Source organism: Eriocheir sinensis, chromosome 27, assembly GCF_024679095.1.
Source record: "Eriocheir sinensis breed Jianghai 21 chromosome 27, ASM2467909v1, whole genome shotgun sequence".
Lineage (NCBI taxonomy): Eukaryota > Metazoa > Arthropoda > Malacostraca > Decapoda > Varunidae > Eriocheir > Eriocheir sinensis.
In genome coordinates this window covers 3058325-3082548 of record NC_066535.1, presented here as the reverse complement: position 1 = coordinate 3082548, position 24224 = coordinate 3058325, and the positions used below count along the sequence as shown (strand labels likewise).

The 24224-nt window shown below is 40.5% G+C and overlaps 1 protein-coding gene and 1 long non-coding RNA gene across 4 annotated transcripts in view; both read left to right on the top strand.

Annotated features, from left to right (window-relative positions):
* LOC127003990 (acetyl-coenzyme A synthetase, cytoplasmic-like) overlaps positions 1–12421 on the top strand; it is a 46465-nt gene extending 34044 nt beyond the window's left edge. For all 3 annotated transcript variants that reach the window (XM_050871080.1, XM_050871079.1, XM_050871081.1), the window contains 5 exons: positions 4444–4633; positions 4776–4965; positions 5288–5379; positions 6414–6567; positions 8784–12421. In XM_050871080.1, coding sequence (XP_050727037.1) covers positions 4444–4633; positions 4776–4965; positions 5288–5379; positions 6414–6567; positions 8784–8989 — 832 coding nt within the window. In that variant the 3' untranslated portion in view covers positions 8990–12421. The remainder of the gene's footprint in view (positions 1–4443; positions 4634–4775; positions 4966–5287; positions 5380–6413; positions 6568–8783) is intronic.
* A 661-nt stretch (positions 12422–13082) lies between these two features.
* LOC127003994 (uncharacterized) overlaps positions 13083–24224 on the top strand; it is a 30907-nt gene continuing 19765 nt past the window's right edge. Inside the window, exon 1 of the long non-coding RNA XR_007757499.1 lies at positions 13083–13229. This is a non-coding gene — a long non-coding RNA (uncharacterized LOC127003994). The remainder of the gene's footprint in view (positions 13230–24224) is intronic.

The window sequence follows — 24224 nt, the reverse complement described above, 5'->3', positions numbered from 1 at the left end:
CATTACATTTTACATTTCTTCCTGAAACCTTGCCAAAGCTATTCTTTGACTTACCAAAAAAACTCCCTCATTTTTAGAAAATTTCAAAATCTTGCCAATTCTATTTTTTTCAGAGACTTTTGACATTTAGCCAAAAGTATTTTACCTATTCATCTTTCCCATCTCTCCTTAATTCTAACGGTTCAGTGGGTGTTAGATGTCTCTAAACCTGAGCTCTTTGTTTAAAATTTCTCTGAAAACTCCACTCTAGATGATTTAGGGCATATTCCTCCTAGTCATTCCCTTAATGACTCCACTATGCCTACTATTAACCCTCTCGCGCACGATGACGCATTTCGCGTCATCAAGGGTAAAAGGTCCTGGCGCACGATGACGCGAAACGCGTCATAAAAGTTTTAAAAATTGATTAAAAATTAAGTTTTCAGTGGAAGTGCGTCAAATTTGGAGCGTCATTTGTTGGGATAAGTTTCTTAATGGTAACATATGGCAACCTTTCTAAGGAGTGTAGATGAGGAGCTTTGAGCGATTTTTAATTTTTAGCCTATTCTGACAGGAGAGGAAAAAAAAATGGTTTTCTTGGTGTAACTCAGGAACTAATAGCCATATGAGGATTTTGAGGATACCATAAGAATCCTCACTAAATTCCACTTCGAAACATATATTCAGCTAAAAAAAGTTGGCCCACAAAATTTTGAGCTAGCAAGTGGGGAAGAGTTGGTACTTAGGATTTATTGTCTACAATACTCTATACGGAGACCTGAAACGAGTTTCTATTGTATATATATATATATATATATATATATATATATATATATATATATATATATATATATATATATATATATATATATATATATATATTTTCCTCTATTTTTATTTGCGCATGTTCTAGTACAAGTCTTTATGAAGCCATTGATACCAAATTTATTGGGGTACGATATATCTGTGAGGGTAAAATACGTCCGGGAATGTAGAGTATCGCGGCAGCAAAAAAAGGCTGGTTGGGCCTGAGAAATGTATGATGAGTGGAACAGAAACTTATTGGAAACTTACGGTGCGCGAGAGGGTTAAGATTCTTAACACTTTCATTGCTAAACGCTCGCAGCGAGTGGTAGCGTCATTTGCTGGTGGTGCTAAGCACTCGCTATAACCTCCAATCGCACTTAAATTTCCCACGTATGAGCGTGTTCCCACAATATTTTATGAGCCTCTTCTCACCCTACAGCATTGCCAGTTCAGTGGGTTTTCCACTAAATTTGGTGGAAAATCAGAGGCTGTACGTTTGCAAGAGAGGCATACATAACCAAATCTTATAGATCTGGTCCTTCTCTTTCCAATGGTGTTTTTGTTTTTTAGCTGTGATGAATAGTTTTTGAGATACAGCAGTTAAAAAGCCCCCCCCCCCCTGCTCGAGTGCGCCTTGGGGGATCGTCGCGTCCCTCACCACGCACAATGAAAGGGTTAAGAATGATGCTGTCTATGCCCTCTCTGGCCTGAATCCTCGGAAGGCTGACAGACCCAACTGAGTGTCTTCTATTGTCTTTAAGAGCTGTGCTCCATGCTGAGACCCTGCCTGGTCAAACTCTTTCATCTCTTCCTTACGTCTATCTTTCCTTTTTTATCTTCCTACTTCCTAAAGCTTTTGAAGCAATCCTTAACAGGAAAGTTCTTAATCATCTATCAACTTTTCACCTTCTCTCTGATCGCCAGTACAGATTCCACAAGGAGTGTTTTACGGGTGATCCTACTTTCCTGATTGATTCTTGGTCATCCTCTCCTCGTTGTTTTGGTGAAACTTTTGCTGCTGCCTTAGACACCTCAAAGGCTATTGACAAAGTCTGGCGCAAATCTTTGGTTTCTAAACTACACTGCTATGGATTCTATCCCTCTATATATTTTTATCTCCACTTTCCTTTCAGGCTGATCTGTCTTTGCTGTAGTAGACAGTCACTGTTCTAACCCTAAGCCTATAAAGAGTGGTGTTCTGCAAGGCACTTTTCTATTTTCCACTCTCTTTCTATTTTTTATTAATGATCTTTTCAAAACAAGCAGCTCTATCCACTCCTACACCAATGACTTTCCTCTACATTACTCAACATTTTTTAACACAAGACCATGTGACCAAACTCGAGGATAAATTCGCGACAGAAAATTGTCAGGAGATAATTTTGGTGGAAAATTCCCGAGAAGTTCGTAATTACAATACAAATGTCATAAGTCAAAAAAAGGATTTTTTTTATTTATATAGGGGTTGCATCGTAACCTCAAAACATCGTAGGTCGAGGATGTTATAACCTGAGGACCCCCTGTACAAAGTTATAACACCTGAAGTACATAAAATCACTCACCATAGCCAGAGAGCATGCAGAACATACCTACTGAGAGGGGCTACATTCTGCTTGTCATTTAGCGTGTGGCAGGGTGGGAGGTGCGGTATTGCCAGGCATCTGTCAGCATCAAATGCCAGGCAGTGGTTTACTCGTTCATTACATGAGAGTTGTATGTGACATGTAGCAGTCGTAACACGATGTCCTTACAATGTTTCTGAGTACAGCTACAGTTCTCATAGTAACGTACAACTTTTTTTTTTTTCTGTGTTGGTTGTCATGGTGATGAGGTAGCCTTGTTGAGCCTCTACTACCCAGCTTCAATACCTATAGTTTGTACCTAATTCCTGAAATGTGCTGCTGTAGGGGACATATTCATCCCCAGAAGTGTCATCAGAGGCATTGTTGATGTACACATCAAATTCTAACACTATTTCTAAAGCCTCAGCTAGGGAGGGAAAGACCTTTCCTTGGTGGGGGTGTAGAGTTCACTCAGACGTCTCTGCACACTCCTTGTACAAAGCATAGTCTGAGCATATTCTATTTTGAGTTACCCGTGAGGGGGAGGTAGGTTGCCAAGTAGTGTATACTTGCCCTGCATCCTGACTCATGGTGTGTGAATATTAAAACCATATAACCATTGTGTAGTAAGATAGAGGGTCAAGAAATGGCGACGGCTGGGAGCCATCAGCAGGGCTGAGCATTACACATATAAGCGACGACTCAGAACCGGCAGCAGGGCTGTATGGGTAAACCTCCGGCCCTGCCATCATTTTTGAATGGGGCAGAAGAAACTTGGTGTCCTTCAAAATTTAAAAAACTCAATTTTTCATCCTGCCAACTCAACTTAATCTTCCAAATGTCAATCCCCTATTCATTGATATCAATCAGTTGTTCACTTCTTCTACACTAAACACCCTTAGTCTATCCTTAACTCCAAATCTCAACTGGAAACTTCATATCTCATCTCATGCTAAATCGTCTTCCTCAAGGTTAGGTGCTCTGTATCGTCTCCACGATTTTTTTCACCTCCCAGATTCTCTCCATTTACAAAGGCCTTGTCTGCCCTCATGTGGAATACACATCTCATGTGTCTGGAGGGTCCACATACACAACTCCTTTGGACAGAATAGAGTCAAAGGCTTTGCATTTCATCAAGTCCCCTTCTCTTACTGACAATTTTCTATGTCTTAAATTTTGCTGCAGTGTTGCCTCTTTTTCTATCTTCTAATGATATTTTCATGCTCTCTTCTGAACCTGCAAAATACATGCCTCCACCCTTCCCATAGCTCTGCTCATCTCATTACCATCTAAATCCCTTATCTGAGAGTTAACCAGCATCTTAATTCTTTCATCCCATCATCTGAAACAGTCTTCTTTCATATGTATTTCCTCCTGCCTACAACTTGAACTCTTTCAAGAAGAGAGTGTAAAGACATCTCTCCAACCAAACTTGACCCTCTTTTTTGGCCACTCATACTGTCTTCTTTTTGCTGGAACAGCACTTAGCTGTTTTTTTTTTTTTTTTTTTTTTTTTTTTTTCCTTGAGTTGCTTCCATTGCTGTAAAAAAAAAATAATAATAATAATATCATTCATTTATTCTGTCATTCTGTAACTCACTCCATCATACCATCTCTTCTCATTACTTATGCATTTGCTACTTTCTTCATATAAATCATCTCCACTAGATGGAATCACGATTTCTGGGTACTGTTCTCCCATGCATGTCTCACTTGCATAGACCAGTGTGGGCACAATTATCCTACCCTTCAGTCTATTTTTTCACCATGATCATTTACTTTAGAATTTCACAATTTTTCTTCTCTGGGTTACTCTTGCCCCTTTTCTTACATGTAGTCATAGCTGCACTCTTAATTCATATGATCAGATAAAAGTTTCAGAGCAAAGTGAAGTTAAGCAAGAGCCATGTCCTAAAGTTAGGAAAGAAAGACATACTCTCTGAATAGTTGGAAAATTTTAAATGTAAAGATGTTTAAGACAAAAAAAATTCAGTATCTTTTCATATGTTCAGAAGTTTACTCTGGCTTGATTTTTATGTAACACTTTTTTTTTTCTTTTTCTTTTTTTTTTCTTTTTTTAACTTCCATCATGAAGGTATGACCTCTCGAGTCTTGCTGTACTTGGGAGTGTTGGGGAGCCTATCAATCCTGAAGCCTGGCTGTGGTACTACCGTGTTGTTGGTGATAGCAACGTTTCCATTGTGGACACTTTCTGGCAGACTGAAACTGGAGGTCACGTCATTACTCCTCTTCCTGGAGCCACACCATGCAAGCCAGGGTCTGCTGTGAGTTCTTAAAATGCTGAGAAGTAAACAGTTTGTACATCAATATATGAAACGAATGGTAGCTAATAGCAAGTAATGTAATTTTTTGCATTTGTTGATTGATATTACATATGATCAAAGGTTAACCTTCCTGTTTCTATAGTGCTTCCCCTTCTTTGGGGTGGAGGTCGCTTTATTGGATGAGGAGGGTCAAGAGATTAAAGGTGAAGGAGAGGGCTACCTTGTGTTTCGCCGACCCTGGCCAGGCATTATGCGGACAGTGTATGGCAACCATGAACGCTTTGAAACTACCTATTTCAAGAAGTTCCCTGGATTCTACTGCACTGGGGATGGTCAGTATTTTGTAGCAATTTAGTGTGCTTCCTTGTGTACGTTTGAAATCTTCATTTTCTTGAAGTTTAATTCCTTCATTAAAGTAAGAAACATTCAGAACAAACAAAGCCTTTACCTAAATTGATATTTTACAACACAAACAGGAACCCTGAAAATTAGAACTTTTTTTTATTTTAAACCATCTTTAAGAATTTTTTATATTTTGAATAGTTGATTTTCTTCTACTCTAGGATGGCTACTGTTTTTAATTGTGATAACTTTTAGAAGCATGCTTATTAAATATTATAGCTAGAACACTGTAATGTTGTTTGTCTTCTGCAGGAGCAAGGAGGGATAGCGATGGATACATCTGGGTGACAGGTCGCATTGATGATATGCTGAATGTCTCAGGCCACCTCCTGTCCACTGCACAGGTGTGTGGAGATTGTTTAGGAAAAGAAGCCATAAACCTGTTAACTACCTTGGAAGTAATTATGTGAACTTTGTCATAGTATCCCTGTTCCCCACATTAAATAGACTCAAGAAACAAGAAAATTACACAGAAAGATAGTCTTGTGAAGTCAACCATAGTATGCCATTTCCATGCATATTAGTGTGTGTGCACACACACACACACACACACACACACACACACACACACACACACACACACACACGGCCCGGTAGCTCAGGGGTAGAGTGTCTGGCTCACAACCAGATGGACCGGGGTTCGATTTCCCGGCCGGGTGAAGATAAGTTGGGTTTGTCTTCTTTCACGTGTAGCCCCTGTTCACCTAGCAGCGAGTAGGTACGCGACGTCAGGCAAGGAGTTGTGACCTCGTTGTCGCGGTGTGTTGTGTAAGAGTGGTCTCAGTCCTACCCAAAGATCGGTACTACGAGCTCTGTGCTCTTCCGTAAGGGAACGGCTGGCTGTCTCGAGAGAGACCTGCAGCAGATCAAGAGGCGAATTTCACACACACACACACACACACACACACACACACACACACACACACACACACTGTCTTCTGCCTGATGTTCATCCAATCCCATCAATGACAAGTCTTCCTGTATACACCTTCTCCATGTTTTCCTAGGTCTACCAACTGGTCTCCTTCCTTCTACCTCTAATCTCTCCACAACTCCCAGCACTGTATCCTCACCTGCTCTCTTTACATGTCCAAACCATCAGAGTCTTTCCCTTCTGAGCACTGTTTCCAGGTCCTCTACTCCACATCTGTTAGCTACACTGCACTGGACACCCTATCTTGCCACCAGATCCCCGCCATATACCTCAGCATTTCTTCACGAAAATAATTACGAATATAGTTTTATAGAATAATTTTTACAAATATTGAAAATCTGATTTTAGGATGTACTTTAAGGCTGTTTCATATTATGTTGGTGTATATTGCTGAGTGATTTTGCTAATTAAAAAAATGATATTCATATAATACTTACTCTCTAGGTGGAGAGTGCACTAGTGGAGCACTCCTCTGTTGCTGAGGCAGCTGCAGTAGCTCGGCCTCACATTGTTAAGGGGGAGTGTCTCTACTGTTTTGTGACACTTACTGAGGGTATCCAGTTTGAAGACAAGCTTGTGGGAGAGCTAAAGACCAAAGGTAAGGAGTTCATATTTTATGTAACTTGTTTAGCAAGGAGCTAAAAAATAAAGTTAACAACATCATGTACAGTTCTTCTAGGTCTCATTTATCAGCTTTCTGCATAGCTGAAAAGTAATGTTAGACCATATTATGTAAACAGCAAAGCTTTCTAATTCAGTAAAGTCTTCTAATACAAGCTAGATGCAGTGGTGAAGAGTAAAGGCAGGAACTGCATGTGAATTTATTCCATCCAAGATTTCTCAGCAAAAGATTTGATAAGTGAATGTAGTGCAACAGAGCCTTAATCTATCATGAAATACATTCTAAAATAGGTTGGTTTAACATTATTCAACATTGAATCAAAATGGCAATCGTAGATCTATTAACTTTGATTCATTCATTCATTCATCTTTGACACCTGCTTCTAGGAGCTGGATGGCCACAGCAGAAGAGTTTCCATCTCTCTATATCCAGACACTCCCTCCTTGCCTGTTCAAAGTTTCTCAAGGATCTTTCACCCCTCTCCCTGACATACTCCTGCACCCTATCTCTCCATTTCACTGGAGGTCATCCTCTAACATTCCCTCCCTCTATCTCACTCACATACACCCTCTTGGTCATCTTACTCTCCTCCATTCGCTCCATGTGGCCAAACCACTTTAAAGTCTGTCGCTTCACTTCTTCCACCACTCCACACTTCTTCCCTTCACCCACGAGACACATTCCAAAATGCTCATACACACTTTCATTACTCATTCCATCCATTCTACTCACACCACATGCACTCCTCAAATAACTCATTTCCACTGTCTGCACTCTAGACCTTTGACTTTCATTCCAGGCCCATGTTTCTCTTGCTTATGTGAGGGTTGGTACTATTACTGTATTTTTCAAATCCCTCTTTACCTCCATGCTCACACTTATGCTATTCATGATACGTCCCAAAGACCCTACCACCTTTCTTCCTTGCAATGCCCTTTCTCTTGTCTCTCCTTCTGTACCACCATGCTTACACAAAACTGATTCAAGGCACTTAAACTCTTTAACCTTCTCCATTTCTTCATCATTCAAAATTATTTTGCATTCTTTTTCACATTCAATTCCCACTCTATATGGGCATACAAAATCCACAACCTCACTTCTACTCCGCTCACAAGCCATCACTTTACCTTTGTTGACATTTTCTTTCAGCTTTCTCCTTTTACATATCATACACTATCAAAAACACTAACCAAATTTTGTAAGTCACTTTCATTTTCTGCAATGAGCACTGTGTCATCAGCAAATAAGATTGAATTCAGCACCACTTCCTTCCCTCAGTGTACATTTTTACTCCAACTTCCCCAACTTTGCCCTTCATTTCTTTCATAACACCATCCATATAAATATTGAACAACCATGGTAACATATGTACTTACATGACACACCCCTGCCTCAAGCCCACTTTTATCTCAAAATGTTCACTTGTTTCTCCACTAATTTTGACACATGCAGATTCATCCTCATAGAAAGACTTTATTGCATTAAGTAGTATTCCTCCCACACCATATATCTTTAAAACATCCCACAATGCCAGCCAGTCGACTGTCATAAGCTTTTTCTAAACCCATGAAGGCAGCGTACAATTTTTTTCCTTTTGCTAATATTTTTTCTACTACCATCCACACATCCCCTTCCCTTCCTGAAGCCTCCTTGTTCTTCACTGATTTTCTCTTCTGTAAGTCTTTGCACCCTCTCTATTATGACTTCTCCATATACCTTTCCGGGTATACTCAGCAGACTTATACCTCTATAGCTCCCACACTCCCCTCTCCTGCCCTTTGATAAGTATAACTTTGATAAGTATAACAAAATCATTAAAAAATATTTTATCTATGTGAGTAGAAAATATCTGGCATAACTGTATGTAGATACAGAATAAAGATGCATTCTAAAATAGGTTGGTTTAATATTACTCAACATTGAATCAAAATGGCAATCATGGATCTATTAACTTTGAAAAGCATAACAAAATCATAAAAAAATATTTTATCTATATGAGTAGAAAATAACTGTATGTAGATACAGAATAAAGATTCTCAGAAGATGAAATGAGGATTGATTCATATTTTTTTCTGTAGAAATAGGCTCAGTTTTTCATACTTTAAAATAAGAAATAATGCAATGGCAATAATTATAAGCACATTGTTCATATAATATATCACACAAATACATGTTTAATGTTGTCATTTCAGTTCGGTCTAAGATCGGACCATTCGCCACACCAGACTTCATGCAGCTTGCACCAGGCCTGCCAAAAACCAGGTCAGGCAAGATCATGCGGCGGGTGTTGCGCAAGATAGCTGTGGGAGACAGGGACTTTGGGGATATCTCAACCCTTGCTGACCCAAGTATTGTTGAAAAGCTCTTTGAACTCAGACCCAAGGGGGCCAGCAAGTAGTTTGTGATAGACAAATAATTTTAAAAAATTATTCATACTTTGTGATTTTTGTCAAATTGCAAAATTATTATTATTATTATTATTATTATTATTATTATTATTATTATTATTATTATTATTATTATTATTATTATTATTATTATTATTATTTATTTATTTATTTTATTTTTTATTTTTTTATCAGTGAATTTGGTGTGGGCAGTCAGACTATTGTCAGAGTTCATCAGATACTAATGTTATACATTTTCAACATGTCGTATATGCATGAGCCACATTGAATGAGGCTTACCTGCCATTGCAGTGCTCAGTGGTCCAAAGTTTTCACAGCTTATGAATCATTGATATGAGATGTGTACTATTTAAGTATTTGTTGTGGTTGTGGAAATATTTTATCTTTTTGTGGGGATCTTTAATTACATTATTCTTCAGTCATACTAAAGTGTCATTGAGTTATTTTATCATAATAATTTACTAGTGCTGTCTTTTAATGATGGCAACTCATCATCATTCCTCTTCTTTTTATAAGACCATACAATGTCATATGATGACAAATTAAAATAAAGATATTTTTATATTTTGATGTTTTAACTTGTTCACATATAATTTTATCAGTATGTAAACTTTTGTATATTGTTTATTTTAATGGCTAGCATCAAGCAAAGCAATAGTAGCCCAGAAGATACTCCTGCATACATATACAAAGTAACATTTATTGATAGAAAAAATCATGTTGCCTTTATCATGAATGCATACTTTCCTTGTGAGGAAAGTAATTTCTGGGTGAGTGTTCCTAGATAGTTAGAGAATTTGCTTATGGCCTTTCTTCAGCAACCTTTCTCAGTGTCAAGGGTTGCAGGTGGGTGTAGGATCTTTGAGGAGTAAGCCCGTCCAGATGCAGCATCAGAAACAAGTTACTGAATAGTCAAAGAAAAATATTTTGATCTTGGCTGTTTAGATAAGAAATTCTTATAGTTCTTGAATCATCTAAAGGTATATATATGAAAGAAAGACTGATTAAGGTGCTACAATGAAAAGTAGAAAATTGTAAGGCTATTTTACATGTTCATTTATGCATCTTGAGTATCTCACAGAATAAGACCACACTGCATCTTTAAACTTGGAGTGCTGCCATAGTTTTATTTTTAGTTTTATTTCGTTTTTTCATGTAGCAGACAATAATTAATTCATGATAAAATCCTGGATTTGATTGGCATAGATGGTGAAGAGATCAGAAAACTAAAAGGATATACGTACTAGTAGTCAATATAATGCAAGTATGTTCCATTAATTCTTGTTTCAGAGTTTGGCATCTGCGGTCTCATGGCAAGGAAATGAACTAAGAACTAAGTTATTACTGATTATTTTTTTGTGTGAGAATTGCAGCTACTTTAAAAGATTATTCAGCTAAGTAAATTTTGATCATCTTAGAACCTTACTTTTTCGACATTACTATACTTTATATATTATATCTATGAATATTGATTATCTATAAGAAATCAAAGGTAGATAATGGTCAGAACTGTTTCTTATACACTGCACTGCCTAAACTTTTATGGTGGGTTGTTGAATTGTTTTTACACAATCTGTGGTTCATAAGCGTTGCTAAGAAGCCATAATGAGTCTAGTCATGGTGGGAGTGGTCTAAAAGAAATCAGCAATACATCTTGAATGGAAGTGGGAAAAAAAGCAAAATGGTTTGTATTTAAAATGCATAAAGATAGGTTAAAAATCTTTATGAAGCTGACATGTCATTATTTTTATAGAGAAGTCAAGAAAATAAATTTGTGCTGCTTATTTTGTTTTGGTATGTACATGAGCTCAAAGTAATACTTTGATAATACTCAAGGTAACAGTCACTCCCCACACTAGTCAAAATCTTTGGGAAAATTAAGTAATGCTAACTTTTATAAGATATGCAAGATTTAAAAATGTCCAACAATAATAATTTACTTGATGTGATGTATAAAATGTGGCAAGAGATTTATTCAAGTGTTAACCGGTGTTCTTGTTCCAGTTGATTATTTAAGTCTGTCAGATGTTTACATGAAGTCTGTTGTTCTGGGTACTGTTGAAGTTAAATTTAAGCAAATTGTTAAGTGTTGTGTTATTCTGCATATGTTTGTTGCCACATGCTGAGGCCCCATAACAATACAGTGGGCTATGAAGATTATCAATGTTGTTGGTTGAAACAGTTTGAAAGCAATGGATAATGGATGACAAGTTTTCCTTTTCCTAGGAAGAGAGCAACAGCATGATGTAGTGACAACAGATTTTAACAGTTATCTCTTATGTGTTAATATTGTGACCTGCACAACTGCCTCTCAAAGTGTGTACACAGCAACCATGTGGGTACTGAAGTTTCAGCATATGACTTGAGTCCAAGTGTTGCTGTAAAGACAGGCATGCATAATGCTGTTTAGATATGTTGTAGGAGTGTTGTGATATTTCTAAAATATTATTTTAGTGAAAATACCTTTATTCAGTTATGATAGTGTATTAGGTGTGTGCTGCTGTGTCACATGATCCCACATCTTAGCAGCATGATAATTATGAAGAGTAAAAAAAGGAAGACTTGAGATGTAACAAAGTTTTGTAATGTATAAATTAAGACTTATTATACAGCTGACAGACACCGAATTACATTTTATTTACTTGGATTTAGAGCTTCCTTATTCTGTAATGAATTGTGGACATTAAAGTTGACTGTAAAAACAATGTGCACTGAACTGTACACATTTTGGGAGGTTAGCCACTATAGTGATATGCACTCCAGTAGGAACACAAATGGTGAAGATTCAAAATTGAAGAACAGAGTTTGTGTGTTGTAGAGTTGTATATTTACCAAATAATTGTACATGTCATAATATTTTTTGCACATTGATAAAATTAGATTTGCACAATAGTATGATATTAGCTAGAGTGTGGATGGTAAAGTTATTAATTCAAACAAACTCAATACTGAACTTCCCCTTAGTTATAACTTATTAAGGTTATGTTTTTGTAACAAAAGCTTTAAGTGAAATTTGTCGTTTCCCAATTTTGGTTGTGTTTCAGAGGTACTGTGCCTAGAGGTTGTAATAGTGAAAATCATTATAGTTGGAGTTATTGTGTGGACCATAAACTTAAATTCAAAACGCCACTCGAGACGTTTGTAATGGGTTAAAAGAAGCGATCCCCGCGAAGTGTTCATAAAGTAAATATAAACGCTAGACAAATGTAGGACACTACGGGCATTTAGTTCAGGCCCTTTACACTAAAACTAGATAAATACTACAGGCAATAACTTACAACAGTCAACACAACATAATCATATGAGAGCTGTATGTTTAGTTTTGCTTACATTCCAGTGTACTGTATATATTTTTCAGTTCATTTATCATCCTTATGTACTTATTTTATATTTCAGGGATTAAATATGAATGAATCAATGTATGACATGGTATGACTAACCTCATTAGATAATTAGCTCTGCAACACATAAATTATATGTTCAACTATATATAACCCATGAAATATCAGTAATGGTCCTGCTGGAATGGATAATATTTTTCGTCACTACCCAGCATCTAAAATTAACTATGAACATCTCTTTTAATTAACACGACTAATATATGAGTTGAGACATTAATTAAACAGTCTAGGAAGGGGGAGACAGGCTGAAAGCATCCAAAGGAACATACTCGAACCTTGACAACTAATTAATATACCGGTAGTCTATAATGGGTTGTTGCCACCCTGCTGGGGCGGCGATTTGGGTCCTATGTCTGGTGTGTGGTGTGACGTCACGGTCTGTGCCAAGGAGTCTAGCGAGTTAGGTAATGCTCTATAATCTTTGGTCTATACCGTGGCTGGGATGCGGGGCGGGGCGAGGCGGCTCACGGGGCGGGGCGGCGAACCGAGGCGGGCGGCGGGGCTGCTACGCGGGGCCAAGCCGCCCGCAGCGCCAAACCATTCCGTCAGTCTGCCAGAAGCATCGACACAAGACGGAGCAGCGACGCCCGCCTCTTGATATATTCGTGCCCTTTGCCCCCTCTTCCCCACATCACTAAGCAGCGATGGAAGGGTTCAAGCACATCCCGGTCAAGCTCGGAGACTTCAGTGTTATCGATCAAGAATTCAACTCCATCCGTGAGAGATTTGACCAGGAAATGAAGAAGATGGAAGATGAAATGTCCCGCTTCCGAAATGAACTGATGAATAGGGAGTCTTCCCTCTTCCAACGCTCCATGCTCACCTCCAGGTAATGGCTTTCATCCTTTATTAGTAGTTGGTCACAGGCAGGTCACCAACAGTCAGGTTGACGTGCATGGTTAGCGTTGACAGTGCTCAGAAATGCAGTGAAATGTTTCCCTGTGGTCCGACCCTGCACGGGATGGGGGAGGCGGCGGGCGGGGAAGGCCAAGCGGCGAACACGGGCTCTGTGTGGGAGAATGGGCGCCAAGGCATTTTCTACCACTTACAGCCTTATCCTGTGGGGTTGTTTTCGTTAGAAGGTTGCATTGTATAAAAGCTTAAAATACTCATATTGCTCAGCTATGTGACGTTAGATGTGAGGGGGCGTGGTGGGCGGGTGGTGAGGTAACGTTTCCCCCTGAAGCAGTGGCCATATACCGGCAGTTTTTCACAGCGTTGCGTCCAGCTATTATCCTAATTACTGTGATTAAGAGAGAAGTTTAAGATTCGTTTTTTGATCCCTCTTAAGAGCAGAAATAGATCGAATAGGCAGGCAACAGAACCTCGTAGACTACTGTTATTTTGAGGTAAATGCAGAAAGTAAGGTACTGGCGAACGGCCGGAGTTGATTTAGGTAATGGTTTTATAAGTTTATTTTAAATTTGTTGCATTAATTAATTGAAAAATTACTCGTATAAATTTACTTATTTTCACTTTCAGCTGCATTCATTTTTAAATGACTCGTTCAAGGAATATTTATGTGCTGATTTGATTTCTACTTGCAAAATTATGGAATATTTATCTTTCTAAAACTGAGACCTGAAGGGAATTTTATCCAGGGTGGAATTTAATGATGTGCCCATGACATTTACGGCAACCCCCACAATAACGTGTGGCCTAGAGATGCAGGAGGCGTGTGACCATGCTCATGGGACAGGCGCGGATCCAGGAAAAAAGTTCTGGGGGAGTGCCAGGATTTTTGTGGGTGGAAGGGGCATTAGCATTACCGGTTCGCCATTCTCGGCAGTCCTGCTCCTGAATAACTGGTGGACTGACCTGAATCAATGGGCATAACGACTGGTCTTGGTGCCAAAGCATTCCTGGGCGGCCAGTATTCCTCTTCGGATCCGAATGAGACGCCCGATTCCTCTGAGAAAAAGCATTGTCAGCCGCAGCGCGCTTTTGAGCAATATGAGAAAAATAGTTTTCCTGTATCCGCTCAGGACAATGGGGGGGAGAGGGGGGGGCTGGGGGGCTGCCTCCCCCCTCTTGGATCCGTCAATGTCATGGGGGTGTAAAGTATTCACTTCCTTGCTGGGACCATTAGTCCATTTTCTTATTTTAAAGGATCATTAGTTTTCGCTGCAAACAAAGTCAGACCATTACATAAAAAAACTGCTGAAAATTATTATCTGTTCTATAGTCTATCGAATCTAACTTAAGCCCTGTGGCTTGGCCCGGGGAACCCCCCATTGTTGACACATCTAGCGATGACCTGCGCATGGCGATCTGTTAGGAATATATATATATATATATATATATATATATATATATATATATATATATATATATATATATATATATATATATATATATATATATATATATATATATATATATATATATATATATATATATATATATATATATATATCTATATATTATATATATATATATATATATATATATATATATACTTATATATATATATATATATATATATATATATATATATATATATATATATATATATATATATATATATATATATATATAGCAACGTGGCTCATGCGACGTTGCCAGATTTTCGTACTCAGAGCATAGTATATACCGGTTTCTGACGCCTAACTATTGCCAGGAAACATCAGAATCTAACTCTTTTAACGATAACTATAAATTAATTTCGTTATTGGAGCCCAGAAGACAGTTTAGGGGTAGGCAGTCGGGAAATATAATCGGCTGAGTACGACAATCTGGCAACGTTGGGTCACCTTGGCAATAGTCGCCAGGTCGCATCATTCATCCTTCCGCCACCACGGAAGATTCACGTAGGTTTCACTCTCGCGTTCTGAACAGCCAAGCAAAATCATATATAACGTCACGGAATGCGCAGTCCGTTTCAATTTTGGTGGGTCCGTGATCAGACCCTATCTTTCTCTGGACCCTGGGGGTGATGTGGCATTAGCGCGGCTCAGGGGAGCCGTACCTAAAGGCTCAAGTTAGATTCGATAGACTATAGTTGACACGATGTAAAATATTTCTTGACCATGTATGATAATTTACTGCTTGAAAATCCCCACTCGTACTTCTCTGAATGCGGAGTGAAATATAGGCATCATGTATATGGCACACTAGCGGTAATGGTACCGTTAGGGTTCCGATACTTTAACGGAACCGCAGTACTGAGTGGTATCGATACTACTCGGTACTGACCAGTACCGAGTAGAATCGATACCACTCGGTACTGCGGTTCCGTTAAAGTGTCGGAACCCAAACGGTACCATTACCGCTAGTACCGGTTGGATTCCAATGCCGGCGCTTAGTGACACGCTCGCCATGGAGTGTGGGGACGAGTTATTAGGCCTTGCTCTGCTGACTTTCTGACGGACTTCCCGCCATTTTGTCCTGCATTGTGTTTCCATCCTCCCTCCCGCCTTCATTATTTTATTAATTTATCTATGAGATAATTCTTCATGTCCAATTCTTTTTTTAAAGGTTTGGCAATATATACTGTTATTGTTATTAGACCGAGTCCATCCGTAATAACTATAAATGCTATTTTTTATCGAAAAAATAAATATTTTCTTCATTCAGGGAGAGAGAGATTTACATAGATTTACATAGAAAATCAGACCACACAGACCCCATGGTCCAGACTTGGTGGTCTGTCCTTAAACCTAAGTGATTTTACATTAATCAGAAGACTCCAAAACGTTGCATTTCTACTCTAGTTGATATTAAGTTGAAGGAAGTGACGGTCGAGCTTATTTTTGAAGGAGTCAATCGTGTTACACTGGACCACTGATGGTGGGAGCTTATTCCATTCTCGCACTACAACGTTGGTGAAGAAAAATTTGGTGCAGTCTGAATTTACTTGTCTACATCTGAGTTTTACGCCATTGTTCCTCGTGCGCAAAGTGTCATCGATCATAAACAATGTTGATCTGTCTACATTCGTGAAACCATTAAGTATTTTAAAACATTCGATCAGTTTTCCTCGGAGGCGACGTTTCTCAAGAGAGAACATGTTAAGGGTAGAAAGCCTTTCTTCGTAGGATTTGTTGCGCAAGGAAGGGATAATTTTCGTTGCCCGACGCTGAACACCTTCTAATTTAGTAATATCCTTTGCATGGTGGGGAGACCAAAACTGTACCGCATATTCCAAGTGGGGTCTGACTAAACTGTTGTAGAGCGGGAGTATTACATCTTTATTCTTAAATAAAAAGTTTCTTTTAATGAAGCCCAACATTCTGTTCGCTTTATTTGCTGCATCGATGCATTGCTGTGAGAATTTGAGGTTTGACGCTATTTTGACCCCCAAGTCCTTGACGCATTGAACGCTTTTGAGTTTCACGCCGCGCATTTCGTAATCAAACTTCTTATTCCTCGTTCCAACTTGAAGGACCTGGCACTTGTCTACGTTAAAGGGCATCTCCCATCTATCCGACCAAGCTGAAATTTTGTGCAAATCCTCTTGGAGGCTTTGCCTGTCTTCGTCAGTGAGAACCGAGTTACCAATCTTTGTGTCGTCTGCAAATTTACTAATGCGGTTATTGAGTCCAACATCCACGTCGTTGATGTAAATAATGAAGAGCACTGGGCCAAGAACCGAGCCCTGAGGGACGCCACTAGTGACCGGCGCCCACTCTGAGTTAAATCCGTCAATCACTACTCTTTGTTGTCTGTTGCTCAACCAATTCGCGATCCATTGGTTTACCTGACCGTCAATACCTATTTGCTTTAATTTGTAAAGTAATTTATGATGCGGGACTTTATCAAACGCTTTCTGGAAATCAAGATAGACTACGTCCAGTGATTTGGTTACGTCATAAACAGTGAAGAGGTCGTTATAAAATAATAAAAGGTTAATAGATTTGATAGGCAGGATCTTTTGTTTCGGAAGCCATGTTGTGAGTCCCCAATTAATGAGTGGCTTTCAAGGTAACTCACATAGAGAGAGAGAGAGAGAGAGAGAGAGAGAGAGAGAGAGAGAGAATATCCATTTCACCGAGATATTCACTCTGGCACTCAGTCTCAGCCTGTCACTCGTGTGAGGAAGAAAATTAATGAGGGACATCATGAGCGACTGGTCAGTATCGGTACCGGTACCGAGCAGTCTGGTACCGTTAGTACCAGTACTGGTACCGGTATCTGCCTACCCCTACTAACGATGCACTGGGAGATGTTCGCCAGAGCAACCCATTCAAAGGAAAGAACAACAAAAAATGCACATCGAACACAAAACAGCAGGGAGAAACCCCCAGTGCCCTAAAGAATTTTCCTCGAGGTATTGTGCCCCTGAAGGTAATTGCCTACCCGCCTCCCGCGGCGCCCAACGGTTCGCCTCAAAGTGGGTCTTGCCCCAGGACCAGCGGAACATATTTCTTTCACCTCAGTCGTTCACGGATGATTTTAAATTGAAGCGAATGGTTACGTTTTTCATGGAATAATGTGAATGCTTTAGGAGTCATACACGCAAGGCTGTTGTCCACGTCCCACCTCCCAGTAGCACCTACATGGAAACATGGAAATGCAGGGAACAGAAACCCTATTGGCTCATTACGAGGTCGCCCGCTTGGGTGATTTAATTTGCTCGACCGCCACTTGGGGCTTGGTGAGCAGATGAAAACATGGCTTTTTATTTTTTTAAATTTTTTTATTAAGAAAGGATGCCCACCGTTAATCTGCCTCTGTCAGGAGGGGTGGGGGAAGGGGATTGCCACTTTCCGAAGCACATGAGAAATTGATCTGCTGAGGATAAATATGAATCTTAAGTTTCCCAACAACTACCCAAGATTCGAACCCGGGCCCTGGGGACGCGAAATGAACTCAAGGGAAAGGGTTCAATATACCACGCGGGCCAAGGCCTTGGGAGTCATTGCATTTCGGGCCATTACAGTTGTACAGGTTTGCATTTGCCTGTTACATCGCACCCACCGTCAAAATGAAAATTGGTGTCAGAAGCAGGCCGCGAACACGTGAGCCAGTTACTTGCATTACAGCGTGTTAAGAGCCTGTTTAGTAGTAAGTAGTAGTAGTAGTAGTAGTAGTAGTACTGTAGTAGTAGTAGTGACGGTTAGCGTTCTTCAACGACCCCTTATAGGAATTCCTGTGTGCCTCGCCTTGCTGCCTGGCCAGAAATTATTGTAGATATATATTGCATTGTATGAGATTGGCAGTCGTATATGTACGTTCCAGCCTGAACTGATACTAGAATAGATAGATATATATATATATATATATATATATATATATATATATATATATATATATATATATATATACACACACACACACACACAGAGGCCCGTAATTTTGGCAGATTTTGGTTTGGGGAGCTAGAGGGCATCATAGGTTCATGATGAAGGGGGGAGGGGAGGGTGGTGAGTTAAGCGAGCATTCGCAGGTGGGGAATTTTTTTTTAAATAAGCACTTTTATGGGCACTTTGAGGCCGATATAGAAACATTGGGGGCCTATAGCCCCCTAGCCTCCCCAGAAATTACGGCCTTGATATATATATATATATATATATATATATATATATATATATATATATATATATATATATATATATATATGCTACATAGATCAACTCGGCACAAGAGGAAAGGTGAATGAAGAGGAAGCGGTGGCAGCACGGCGCGGCGTGGCGCCACTGAAGGGCGTGGGCGCCGTGAAGGCGTCTCAGGCGTGTGCCCTGTATGGGTAACGCCCCAAGTGGCTTGGTGACGCCCTTGCCTGTCATGCCTTGGGTTATATGGTATGCCAAACCTTCAACCCCCTTCCTTCCATCACCCGTCCCTTTGCCCTGCATTTTTACCTCCACCTCGCTGTTCAACTTAGTTTTGGGTCGACGCCTCATTGTTGCTATTGCTAATGCCTTAATTTACTCTGTACTTAATTGGAGAACAAGCAAGAAACCCATCTCTCGTGCCCTTCCCGCCCCTTTTTTCTACCTAAGACTCCTTTCTCCTTATATTCCGTGTCACCCTTGCTGAAAAAGTATGTCCTACGTCATGCATCGTCTGTAGCTAATTGAAATCGCTGATATCAATTTGCAGCGTATGTCTTGTAATCCATGAGTGCGATCAATACTGACACACACACACACACACACACACACACGTAAGGCCCTCGTTATATCACACGCAATCCCTCCCACCCCGCCTTCACTAGCATGTACACAAGACTACCAACCCCTTTCCCTATTTCACCTCCACCTGCACCCTCCCATACCCCAAATCCCATTCATTTACACTTATACACGATCCTTCCCTACCCTCACCTCTTCTATTATACTCTCAGGACATTCACCCCATTTACTCTATCAGCCACAAAACACACACACACACACACACACACACACACACACACACACACACACACACACACACACACACACACACACACAAACACACACACACACACACACACTAGAAAAAAAAGTCACCCGAGTACAGACCATGATCAGAGCTTGGTGAATGACTGGCACACTCACGATAATGCAACTCGTGTCATCTCCTCACTCTGCAACACATCAGAATCGGAGTAGCGGGTTGTTGGGGAGGGAACGAAGATAGTTGGGGTTGGTAGTAGGGCAGTTGTCGCTGTCGCTGGTGCAAGAGGAATATTTGTTTCTGAAAAAAAAAGTAGGAGACGGAGGGAAGGGTAGAAGGGTCGGTATTGAAGTAGTAGTAGTAGTAGTAGTAGTAGTAGTAGTAGTAGTAGTAGAAAAAGGAGGAGGAATAGGATAAGCCGGGAGAGGAAGTGTCTTGAGTAATGGTGGTGGTGGTGCTGGGGTTGATATGTATTGGTGTTTTTAGTAGGTCAGTGCAGTGGATGGAGGGGGTGGATGGTTGTGTTGGGGAGTCAGTGGGGGAAGCGTTCCTCCTCTGCGCTAGGTCGTGAGGTCGGTAATTTTGTCACGTGATGTTTGACGGGGCGGTTGGGATCACACACACACACACACACACAGCTATAAGGATACTGAAAAAAATAGTTGTTTACTTGGCAAATTAGTTTTTACGATTTATTAATAATAGTGATTAATTTGTTCCTCCCATCTCATTGAAGCTTTTATTGGTGACAGCATTACTACGAGGTCAATGAATGTGTTGACAGTGGGTTCAGATAAAGATGATGTGACTGTATAGCAAAGTCGTCGACGTGGGCATTAAGGCAATAGGGTGAAGAGGAAGGCTTACAATATTAATGGTGATGATGATGAAACGAAAGGTGAAATAAAAAGGGAACCATGCAAAATAAAGTATGTATACGCATTGTTGTTTGTAAGCCACGCCCTACCTCGTTTTCGTTTCCCTAACGCATCACTAGGTCATAACTATGCCATGACCCAGAACACACCTCAGCCAAAATATGACATCCGTCTCGACACAGTTTACCTCTCAGGCCTTTCCAAGGAAGAACAGTATACATTCATGACGAGATCTCGAGGTGTTAAAAAAAAAAATCTTGATAGTTCTCATTCCTGTAAATGTTCGAATATATTATCGTTGCCATGTCGTAGGTTTGCCGGTGTGGATGAGATGGATAAAGAAAAGTGGAAAATAAGAATTAGGGGGATTAAAGTAAGCTGGGGGCACAAGTTAATTCATTTAGACATCCATTTCCTATAAAGATCAACAGGATGACCTCAGACTTCATATAAATGATAGATGCAGAACACAAGGCTTAGTGAAATAATGACTCTACCCACGTTTTTCTAAGCATTGAGCGGCAAGAAGGATGGACCGTTTTAACACCGTGAATAAAAGCAGAAAACATCCTACAGACAGAAAAAAAAAATGGGAAAGTGGGTCACACAACATGTCATACACTCATGGTTTTGCCCCTTTGACGCAGCACATGTCCATCACGCGCGGGCGTGCCCTGGAGCGTGCTTCCGTCACCTGCTGGGGACGAAAAACAACCGCCACCTTTTTTGAACATGTAAACAATGGTGAGCGTGTTACCTCTCCGTCCGTTCTTTTCGGAGCACAAAAATGTTCACAATTTTTTACTGTTTCGTTGGGGGTTTGCAGACATACAAAACCTGACCCATATCTTTTCCGGAGCCATTTTCCACTTTCTTCTTGTTTTTTAGTTGCTAAATGAGTATAGTTATTCCCCTCCTCTGCTTTACTTATAGTATTCATTGGAACTTTTTAACCATTGTGAAGTCAGAACTGATTCCCTAATCCTAAACGACTAAGCTTGGCAAGCATTCCTTGCTTCTACATACACACGTCTTCTATCAGAATATCCTTCCTGTTTTCCTCTTATAAATAGGGAAGTGATGTTTCTTCCGACGGGGAAGTGAGTGCCGGCATGCCTGAACATCTCTTACTGGGTGGCGAACCATTCCCTTCCCTCGACCAGTGCACACAAACAACACGGAGGCAGGTAGGCGGGGCTGGGGGGAGGGAGCACTCAGGCTGGCCCGGAGAAGAGATGTGGCGCCGGGACTTGGCTTGGCTTGGCTGAGTGCGTGGGGTTTTGGTAGTTGGGTGGATGGCTGGCTTTTAGACGTGGGTGGTGTGGTGGAGCTGGTATAGCCTAATAGAATGCTTAGTTGTGGGTTTATTGTTGACCTTAGTTAGGTGTGTTTAGTGGGTAGGGATTAGGTGAATTTGGGTTAGGTGGGTTGCAGTGAGTTCTGGGCTTACTTTGGTCTGGACTAGGTGGAATTGGGTGGGTTCTGGGTTTGATGTGTCTGAATAAGGTTGGTTCACGTAGGCTCCGAGTTTGATGGGTCAGGAGTAGGAGTGACTGGGTGGCTTTGACGGGTCTGAGTCAGTCTGGTGGGGTTTGAGCCGCCGTTTTTCTCTGTCCCTGTCGCCGCCTATCTCCGCCTGACCCAATACAGTAGGACGTGAACCGATGAGTTGCCGGGAGAGGACACTGGCGTTCCATTACATAATGAGGAAGAGGAATGGTTTATTATTATTATTATTATTATTTGTAGTATATGTATAACTAAAACTATTTGTCATGTAAAGGTTCCGTAGTGACTTATTGTGTTTATCATTGAAGAGGCAGGATGATTTATGGGGAGGGGGGTTACGTGCTCGTTTTAATTTAGTATCGACTCTTACGAAATTGATGGCACAGTAGGAATAGTCAAATCAATACCTGGTGTCAGTCTGCCTCGCTCCAGGCTACCATTTATCCTTTGTCTGCCGCCTCTGCTCCAGCCAGGCCTACGCTATCATCCTCTGTATACTACTGGTTTCCTCCCCTGACCATCTCTACCCTAACCATCCTCAGCCTTTTCCTTTCCCTGTGTTCCCTTCTCTTCCTTTTCCTTTCTCTGCTGTAGGCTACCTTCTCCTTTTATTCTCATCTTTCTATTATTTTTTTCTGGTTTCGCTTAACTATTACTCGACCATACCCCAGCCTCTTCCTTTCCTTGTGTTCCTTTCTCTTCCCTTTCTTTGGTTTACCCTCTCTCTTGCTCTCATCTCTTACCATTCTTTTTTGTGGTTTCGCTTCTCTTTCTTTTGTTCCCTTTTTTATCTAATTTCCCTTCTCTTCCTATTTTTTTAATGACCTCTTGTTATTTCAGTATCTGCTTTCTGTTCTCCCTTTTTCTCTGTTGTTCCTTCTCTTCATATCTCGTCCTCGTTTCCCTGATCTTCCTTTTTATTTCCACACTTTTTCTTTTCTTCGTACTTCGCTAGCTTCTGGTTTTCCCTTTCTTTTTTTTCCTTTGTCTTCCCATCCCTATTTTTTTCAGTTTTCCTTCTCACCCTTTCTTTCCCCTATGCTTTCCATCCCTTCATTATCTTTCCTCACCCTTCCTTATCGTACCTGAAAACCAGCTAGAATCGAGGTGAGGTTTGGATATGATAGCTTCTGCACACAGCGATAGGCCATTGTTTGCTCAGCTCACCCCACACACGACTACGCTATTGGTTATGAAATTATTAGCCTCTTTTTTTTAGCGTAACTTTCTTCTGGGTCGTGATCTGTGAGTCCTTGATAGATAGAGTCCCGACAACTAAGATTTTGGAATATTATTTGCTGCCTGTTTTTTACGAGACGAGGTGGTAGTGGCTAGAAAAATAAGGCGCCCAACAGGCCCGCAAATGGACTCTTAGTAGGACTCGGTCAAAGGGACTCTACATGCACGCGACCTAAATGGAAGACGAAATTATGTATCCGCGTGCCAGGTTCCGTTGGGTTGGGTTAGGTTAGGTTAGATCACGTGGTTAATATGAATTCAGTTTTCCTTTTGGGTGACGCTTTTCTTCATGTCTATATAGTAGTCTCTCTCTCTCTCTCTCTCTCTCTCTCTCTCTCTCTCTCTCTCTCTCTCTCTCTCTCTCTCTCTCTCCTCCTCCTCTCCCGTGCATGGCCTTCACACGTCTCTTGTCATGGTCTTAAAATGGATGTGCCGACAGATTGAATTCCCCAGTGTTTGCTTTTGTTTGCACTCCGTCTCGCTTTGCGGTGTGGCTACAGATTTGAGTTGCACGCCAGCAGCACCACCACCACCAGCAACGATGTGAGAGAGAGAGAGAGAGAGAGAGAGAGAGAGAGAGAGAGAGAGAGAGAGAGAGGGAGAAACTACCAGACATCGAGAAAAGTAAGTCACCCAAAACGAAAACTAAATTCAGATTAACCACGAAACCTAACCTAACCTAACATCGTAGAGGTTCTTATTTTATTGCCATGGTTCATATTTATATAAAACTCCAATTTAGACGTTTCCATTTAAGCACATCCTGTTAAAAAAAAAAAAAAAAAAACTCCCGGAAGCACTTGGTCGGTAGTTTTCTCCTCGTCCTTAAGTTAAATGTCGTTTGTAAGTGGCGTTGATGCAATGCCTGATATCGTGAG